General features: G+C 51.6%; 1 protein-coding gene across 1 annotated transcript in view; it reads left to right on the forward strand.

Moving 5' to 3' along the window:
* The window catches only part of CD81 (CD81 molecule), a 37,024-nt gene that overhangs the window by 5,672 nt on the left and 22,533 nt on the right, over positions 1-8,819 (forward strand). The window contains exon 2 of the mRNA XM_009328597.1: positions 7,274-7,388. Coding sequence (XP_009326872.1) covers positions 7,274-7,388 — 115 coding nt within the window. The remainder of the gene's footprint in view (positions 1-7,273; positions 7,389-8,819) is intronic.

Genomic DNA, 8,819 nt, shown 5'->3' on the forward strand with positions numbered 1-8,819 from the left:
CTCTGGGATGTGTTTCTGGGCTCCCTGTCAAGCGAACACAATCCTACCATCACCTACGAAACCTCTTCTGAAGTCTCTGCATGCCGAAGGTTATTTAAGCAGGTCTTTTGAAGAGACCGGTGCCCTGCCCCGTGGGGGTACCCAATTTCAGTTAATGGGCTGCGGCTGCAGTTGCAAGGAGGGAGCGTCGCTGGTGGCTGGAGGGGGGATTGCTCTGTTCCTGAGGTTATTCTTCTGTCAACCACTGTAATGCTTATCTCCTGCAAGAGCATTAACCCACATATGATGCCTTGAGAAACACTTTGATCCTGTGCTGTGCAAGTGCCTTTCACTGTACTATTGAAAAGGGAAGGCAGTTGTATTACCATTGTAGTTAAATGCTTACGTATGGGGCCAAATTAATTTTAAAGCAATATCTGAAGTTGTTTTCCTTTCTGCTGAGGGTGATTAAACCCTGCTGGTAGATGTAAATGTGCAGTGATACTTCTGTCCGCAGTGGGGATCAGACTGTGGCAGGCAGGGAGCAGCCTGCGGGCTCAGTGCTCCCCGTCGGAGGACCCCACTCCTGGATTTTGGTGCCAGATTCCCGCTTTCCTCCCGTCCATCAAGCTTTATTTGGCCTCTGGTGTGCTGCTCCTCGTGAGTGTTCCCCTGGACCTTGTTTTGAAAAGCCCTGCAGTGTTGTGGGGCTGGTAACTATAGGCACCAGCAGAGAATTTCACCCTGGCCAGCAGCTCTATTAATAGCTGCTGCTAGAAGGTGGTGGTGGCTGCGCTGCTGGGCACGGAGCACAGGCTGCCTTCCTCCTCCTGCCTGCAGAACACCAGGCTCCTTGCAAACTCCCTTTCTGCAATTCCTGGGCAGGCCTTGCCTGCAAGCTTTCAGCCTGACCTTTGGTGGCCGCTGAGCATGATCGCTGTGGAAGGCAGCGGAAAGACCTCGCCTGCGCTTTGCAAGAAGAGTCCTATCTGTTGCTGCGGTTTGCAAGTGCCTGTGCCGAGGTTGGCAGAGAAGCTTTTATGTTGTGCGGCTGTCAAACTGCAACCGCATTTGTCTGATTTAAGTCACTTCCCCTGCTTACACCCCCCAAAAAAGTCTTGCAGGGATCCTGACGTGTTGGTGCTCCAGGGCATCCCACAGCCCACCCCGACAAGCAGCGCGGGGGTGACCTGTAGTGCTTCTCACCTTACAATTTCAAGTGAATTTTTGGCGTGAAGTCCCACCATCGTAACATGAAGACCATCGCAGCATCAAACCAAAGTTCCCAGGTTCATGGGCTGCCGTTTAGCTCTCAGCCCACTGCTGCACCCCGAGCCCTTTCAGCACTTCCACAGGGCACATCTATTTGCAGTAGGAAAGAAATTCAACTTCTGCTTTCCAGGAAGCAAGGGGCAGGGTGCAGGCAGGCTTGGCGCTGCCTGTACGTGTGCGCCTGCCACCAACGGTCATGTGCTCCTCTCCTGCTTGTCTCGGTCCTCGAGGTGGTAGTGAAAACCTGTAAGGTCCTAGCACACATCTTGCAAAAGCTTGTGTTGCCCTTCCAAAGGTAATTTCCATCAAGTTATGAATCTCTAGCTCCTCAGTTTTTTCCCTACTTATGCTAGGTGAGGTGACAAAATGGTGTTTCATTATTTACACTGCACATATTGGAGAATATGATATCTGCTGCTCCACCTAGAGACCTCCAAGTGACCTGGGATCAAAGCACTCAACCTCAAATTAGCAATTAATTCCTGGCCATGCAAGGGGCTTCTTGCGTGGCACGATGCTTCAGCCTTGGTCCTTCTGCGCCCCAGTTCCCCATGCCTAAAAGGAGGGGGATTCAGTTTTACTCCATCCCGGCTGCTTTGCAGGTTGTGCTGGAGAGGAGCTGTGGGAAGCCCTGGTTGGGTTCCCCGAGTGGAGTCCGGGTGCCGCCCCCGCAAAGGGCTCAGCTTCCAGGTGGTGTAAGGGAAGCCGCAAGCCTGTGCAGCCTGAAAACCTGTTAAAAATCTCTAATCGTCTACCTGAATCATAAACCAGCTAAAATCCATTAAGCTTTCTTGGCACCATCCTGCTTCTTGTAAGTAACTGTGGTATTTCACAGACACCACAGCGCGGGCTCTGCCACCGGCGTTTTTGTGGCAAGGCAGGAGCTTCTCCCGGCCCTGGGGCTCAGGCGGGTTGGGAAGCAGCGTCCCAGTGGCAGGGGCAGCCGGGGGCCGTGGCTGTGGGAAGCGACGCTGCTAAAAATATGGCATTGTGAAACTGCTGGCACCTCCGTTTCCCTCCTCCGCCGGCTTGAGCTGCAGGATGTCTGCTTTGCTTTGACATGCCTGGCAAGCCCCCCCTATAGCCAGGACATCTTCCTCCTCCTCCTTCTCCTCCTCCTCCCCGCCAGGAAACCTATTTTGGAGAGGGGCGGGCGGAAGGGAGCAGGAGGAAGAGGGCTGGGGGCAGCGGAAGGGACCAGGGGCGTGATGCATGTCCTGGCATGCACGAGTGTCTGGGGAGCAGCAGGCAAAGGTGGGGGCTGCTCGGATACGGGATGCCCTGCATTAAGGAGGGGAACAGGGCCATTTCTTGCACCCCTAAATCATGGGAATTTCTTGTGGAGAGAGGGAGTGACTAAGCCATGAAAGACAGGCTTGTTCCCTTGCCCCACAGCTGGATCTGGGAAATTTTAGGGTGAATGGCATATCGGTTGGTGAGGCTCAGTTCAGGAGGGAGCCCCACTGTGCACAGTGGATGGGGCAGCAAACCAGGGCTGCACACCTGCCATCATCGTGATGTTCGGACGGTGATACCTCATCATGTGGGGTACCACCCTGTTACCTCTCAGGGGGCTGGGAAGCTGCCTTTTCCCTCCCCTAAGCAGCATCTGATGGGGGCTTTCCCCCGTCGTGCCAAGCGGGAATGGCGTCCCTGCGAAAAGCAAGCCTTGGGCAGGCAGGATCCAGCTGGAAAAGTCTGGCTGTCTGTGGAAGAAGCAATAAATCTCTGGAAGCTGGAAAATAGCGGTAAAGAGGAAACGCTGGAGCATGCTGCGCCGCCTCTGCTGTGCCGGCAGGCTGCTTGGGGCGCCATCTCCAGGGTCAGCCCCATCCTGGGCAGCACTAGTGATGCGATGGGGATCCTGTACTGTGGACTGGGTGCCCCTCTAGGCTCGCGGTGGATATTTGAAGGGGCAGGGAAGATGGAGGAGGTGTTATTTTCATCGAGGGGTTGTTTTCTTTTGGGATTTGGGGGGGTATGTCTGTGGGATTTTATTTTTTCTTTTAATTTAAACAAAGGCATACAAAAGTGCAGGCAGAGGAAGGCAGCAAAATGAGAACTTAAAACACTCCAGAGCAAAGGAAAGTGCAAGGTTGTAGAAGTAGCTGAGAAAGCTAGTAGCACTTAAAATGCTGGAAAATAATCTGGATGCTCCAAGTTGGCATCTGAGCAGTTGCTTGTTTCAGTGGCATCCACCTCTGCAAGCACCTTCATGCTGGCAGGTGAAGGGCTGGCTGGGGAGGTCAGCTTGTGGAAAGCAGATCTAAGAGTGATGCAGTGCTGGCGTTGATGAAGTTGCAGCTTTTAGATTACTGCTTTCATTAAAGCAGTCCCCAAAAATTTAAATGGAGAGCTGTACTGCACTCGGGGTATATCTGCAACGAGTGATGGCCCCAGCCTCTGAGACATTACTGTCTGGCTAGCCGGGCAAGCACAGAGCAATGAAGTTACCTGCACGAGATCGTGGATACCTACAGGGGGGAAAAAAAGGGATATTTAATGCATGAGGATACACAGCCTGGAGACCAGCGTGACGCTGCCATCGGTGGTTGGAGCTCTTCTTGCTCTTGTGTCGGCAAACAGCAGTGATTGTAGGATGGGGAGGGAAGAAAATACCAAGCTTATGTCTGGGACAAGTTGTTGTGTTAAAAATGAGATTATTCCAAGCAAGGTGCAGTGGAAGGCAGGGTTACTGTGGCGAGCCGATGAGGTTTTCTCCCTCTTGTCTTTCCTTTGGGAAGAAAGATGTCTTAATTATGTTCTGTGCTTCTTGGTGGTGGAAGGATGTATGGTTTTCATGGAAAAAGTTACTCATCATAGCCTAAACCCTGTTTTCATTAGTAAGTGAACGTTGCTTTCTCTTAAGAAATCCAGCTGCTGTTGGATTAAAACTTCCATTCAGAGGTCCTCTGTGCTCTGTTAAAAAAAGCAAATGGAGTCAGGCGGTGCGGAAGGGACAGACGTGGGGTGTTCCTGGAGCGCATTCGGGCTGAAACCGGGAACATCTGGAGATGGTTCAGCTGGCTGCCATAGGCAGACCTCGCCGCTGGGGTGGGTTTGATGAGTCAGAAGAGGCTCTATCCCTTCAGCTGATGCTCCCAAATGATTAAGAAATATTTTGAGGATAGCCTGCAGCCTGCTTTCGGTTCTGTGTTGGGTGTTTTGGGGCAAATTTGATTGGAAAGCAGATGCTGCTCCTCGCACTGGTGTCACCCCAGCCTTGCCGTGGGTGGCAAGGGGGTGTTGGGGTGGGTACTGCTGAGTGCAGTGGGCGGTGTGCCAGGGCAGAGCAATGTTTCCTTGCAGAGGGAAAACCAAACCAGAAAGGGCTGCAGTCTTTTCTTCACCTCTCCCAGCCAGCACAGAAACACCAATCTTCCTCAGGGTCTCTTCTCCCCTGGGAGCCACCGAGAGACCTTTACTTTAGGAGTGGCAGTGATTAATTTGGGGACATTCTCCTTCTCCCAAGAGGATAAACACGGGCTTCATTATGCCCTCAGACAATGAACAAGCCATGCCAGGCTGGATTTGGGTAACTTTCTGCAAAGCCACGAGCTGCCTTATTTGGAGCTGGATTTGAGCACGGACCAGCTTTCGTGACTTTTCTGCATAGCCAGTGTCTGGAGAACCTTGGGCTCTCCCAAGTGTGAGAGGGATGAGGGACCGTGCCGGCAGGGAAGTTGCATTGGTTTCTGTGGGAGAAGTGTTAAAAGCTGATTATTTTGGTGACAAATTGTGAAAAGGCTTGTAAAATCTTCCCACCCTCTCCAGGGAGCTGGTGGGGATTTTCTTCCTCTGGTAAGTGGAAAAGCCCTGAGGTCAGCTTGCCCTGCGAGTTTTGCACAGATTGTGTGGTTTTGCCCCAACTTTGATGGCATGCCTGTAAAAATCTCTTGGCTGGGATTTGCAGAAATGAGCAAGGAGGAAAACCACCAGCTGACCTCCCGAGGGGCAAAGCCAGACTCCCACCGACAGCCTGTCTTGCAGATCCCAGTCCTCGTGTGTTCACTGAGGCTCTGCTGCGCTTGCACAACCAGTGACTTTGCACTTTTACTGAACAAACTCTCTCTTTTTTTTAATGTGACCTTCATGGTGCCTCTCATGCCTGTAGCCGACTTGACTCAGACCCTTTTGAAAAAAATCGTGTTTCCGCTTCTGTCCTATTTGGTAGTTATCTTCCCTTTTTTAAGATGAATGGCTTCAAGGATTTAGGACACTCAAAATTAAATTGGTGTGTGAACAGGTTCTTCCAGCCTTTCACAGAAATTATATTGAATTCTTAAGGGTTTGGTTTTTTTTTTACATGTGTGGATTTTATTTTCCTCTCTCATGGTTTTAAATGGAAGGGGGGGGTGTCATGGAGAACACAGTGAGTCCTGCTGGAAATGCTCTGGCTCAAGTTCTTCTCAGTGACACCTTCCCCGCTGCAGTGCCCCAGTCTGCTCCCGTCCTCCACTGCCATTCCGCACCCCTCCCTGGAAGAGAAAACAGTGAGGAATTCAGCCATAAAACTTCCCATTATTTGGACATAAATATTCCTGTGGTAAGCTGGGTTGATGCTCCATATGCTGAACATCTCCCATGTTTGAAGCATGTTTTTATCCTTCCCATGGGGGCTCCGTCATGAATGTCTGCATGCACACGTGTGTGTGCGAGTACTCTGTTCTTCTGCCGGACAACAGCGCGGGCAAGGCAGCGGTTTCAGCCTTGTTGGCTCACAGAGCTGTTGAGCTCTGTTGAGCATCTTCATGGTAGCCTCCAAAAGCGGTGTGGTTGTGCCTTGGCCTGAACCAAGGCTTTGCTCTGCTTCAGTCCCTGTATTAGGACATTAAGGAAAGCCATACGTGCCGGAGGAGTGGGAGAGCGCGGTCCCAGCTCACAGCCCACCCACGGGGACCTGCGTTACGGTTTCTCTTTTTCTATCACATTATGAAATTAAACAGGCAGTGAACTGAGCAGTGGAAGTGATCGTCACAGGGGTTCCCGTGCTCATGGGACACCTTAGAAGAAGACTAGATATTAATCAAAGTGATGCTACAAGGGCAGCTGGTGTGAATCCTTGTCTGTCCCCTCCTGATGTGGGACATCCCTGAGACCCATGGGGAGGGGAGTAATCGGATATAACGCAAAGATGCTGCTGGAAATGTTACCAAGTCCCATTGAGTGTGGTTTCTTAGTCATCTGTGTGCTCCTAAACACTGTGCTAAATGTCAAGATGTGGACATCGTGAAGAGTGTGTTTTGGGGGGGTTGGAGGCATTTTGGATCCCCTGCGAGTGGGTGCAGCGGCAGTTCAAAGCCACGACGTCTCTGCTCTTGCTCTGCATTACTAGCAGTTTTACTGCCTTTCGGTGTTGTGCTGGTTGGACAAGTCTCGCCCGAGGCAGAGCAGCTTTTGGGGGTCCAGAAAGCTCGGTCCCACTAGGTCTGCTCAGGCTGGAAGCTTGACCCTGGATGGGGGTCTGGGGGCAGAGGGAAAAACTGACAGTCCCTCCACTGTTTGAGCCACAGTCTCCTCATCCTTCCTACCCAGTTCTCAGCAGATCAAACAAAACCCAAAACCCTGTTTGTATATCACAGAGAAATGAAATGGGGTGAAAACAGCCCGTTGGGAAAAGGGAGTAATTGGGGCTGATCCTAACTTCTTGAAAAGCTCTCCTAAAAGCCTCAGTCACACATCTCATGCTTCTTGGGTAAGGCTGAGCCTTCCATAATAGAGTAATAAAATAGCTCTTAGGAAAGGAATCACCTGCAGGAACTGGAAAGGGCTTTGCGCATCCCCAGGATGAGGGGTCTTCTTATAAAGCAGGGAAGATTGTGTGGCTCATGGTATGGGGCACAAAGCACGTTGCAGGGGTGGGATGGTGGTTAGGAAGGATGTTCTTGTACATGAAAGGAGTAAATAAGAGTTTGCGGAAAGATGAAAAGCAAGCCTTCTGCTCCCACCTGAAAACTGCCACGTGGGGTCCAGGGCAGCTGGAGCAGTGAGTAACGCCTGCTTCCCTCTGCTTTCTCCCCAGCTGGCTGGAGGCATCATCCTGGGAGTGGCCCTGTGGCTCCGGCATGACTCGCAGACAACAAATATTCTCTACCTGCAGCTGGGGGACAAGCAGGCCCCCAACACCTTCTATGTCGGTAAGTAGGTCTGGGGATGCTGGCATCGCTGCGTGGGCGTCATGCCCCAGGGTGGGCCGCAGCATGCCCAAAAGCAGGGTGGAAAGCTCTGGGTAAGCAGCAAAGAGGTTTGACTAAAAATATGTCCTGCTTCCCCCATACTCCCCAAAATATCCCCTGCCATGCCAATCAAAGCGTTCATTAAATGTTGGCTGTGGCCCAACTGCAGAATCCAAAGTCACGGCGGCTAAAAGTGCAGAAAGACGTGTCATGGCATAACAAGTTTTCTCCAGTGCCGTTATCCTCTGCGGTCTCCCCTGGAGCACGTTTGGGAAGAGGGGGGACTTCTTGGAATCGTGTCTCATTTCCTATCCAAAGGGATGTAAAAGTAGCTGACGGAGTGGCTCGGCGAGCTCGTGACTCATGTTCTCCAGGAGGGACAGGTGGAGCCTCTGTGTGTTATGGTTAAGCTTAGCATGATTTTTATTAATTTGACAGCATGCTGGCTTGCTGGAATATGAAAACCCCTATTTTTGCCCTATTCTCCAACAATCCATTACAGACAAGGGGGAACAGCTTGCAGGAGGGGCTGGCTGCCAGGCAGGGGCTTGGAGTGCAAGCTGCCGGGGCTGGGGCTGCAGACCCATCTGATCCAATGTCCTGTTCACACCTGCAGCTGAAATTACGTTCTGGAAAGGGTTTTCCTTTGGTTTTCCCTGCTTGCCCATGAAACGGCGTGCCTGAGCCCTCTCCCTGGCTGTGCCTGGTTACAGTAGATGCTCCTGCTGTAAATATCAGTGGGTTTTCCTCTCTTGCTGTCTCCCCTCTCCTACCTCACACCCAGAGCTGTATTTACAGCATTTCCACTTTGTAGATTTTCGATTTTAAAAAGAGAAAGGGGAACGCTTAAGAAGTTAAACTCTCTCCGGCAACCAGACCAAACATCTCCTTCCTTCTGGGGGCCAACAACTGATGTCTCCCTAGTTAACACATTTCTCCCAAAACCTGGGGAACCTGGAACGCGGGGGCTGACTCCTCCCCTCCCAGCTCTTGGGCATCTGTTGTTCTTCCACCCTTTTTTGTTTTTGTCTTTGTCCTCGGCCTTTGCTATTTAGAAGGCAACGGGGAATGGACCACGGGTCCCACCACCGCGCTGGCTTTCTGACGCCCATGATTTGATGCTGGCTGTCTTTTTAAAGTTATATTCAGCAACGCATCGGCCTGGATTCCTTCTGGCAGCTGTAATTTCCATGCACTAATAACAGCAGAGCATTTCTTTCAGCTGCTGCCTCTCCCAGCCAGCCCTCTGGAGTCTGAAGGCTGGGATTTCTTTTTGCTTTTCCTTTTTTTTCCCCCCTTTTTTTTTCCCCCCTCCACAACCAATCCTCCCTCCTTTTTCTCCTCTGGCATCCAACATACACATGCACACGATGTTCCTGCTTCGGGAGCGGG

The sequence above is a fragment of the Pygoscelis adeliae genome, unplaced genomic scaffold (genome assembly GCF_000699105.1).
Source record: "Pygoscelis adeliae isolate BGI_AS28 unplaced genomic scaffold, ASM69910v1 Scaffold166, whole genome shotgun sequence".
Classification (NCBI taxonomy): Eukaryota; Metazoa; Chordata; class Aves; order Sphenisciformes; family Spheniscidae; genus Pygoscelis; species Pygoscelis adeliae.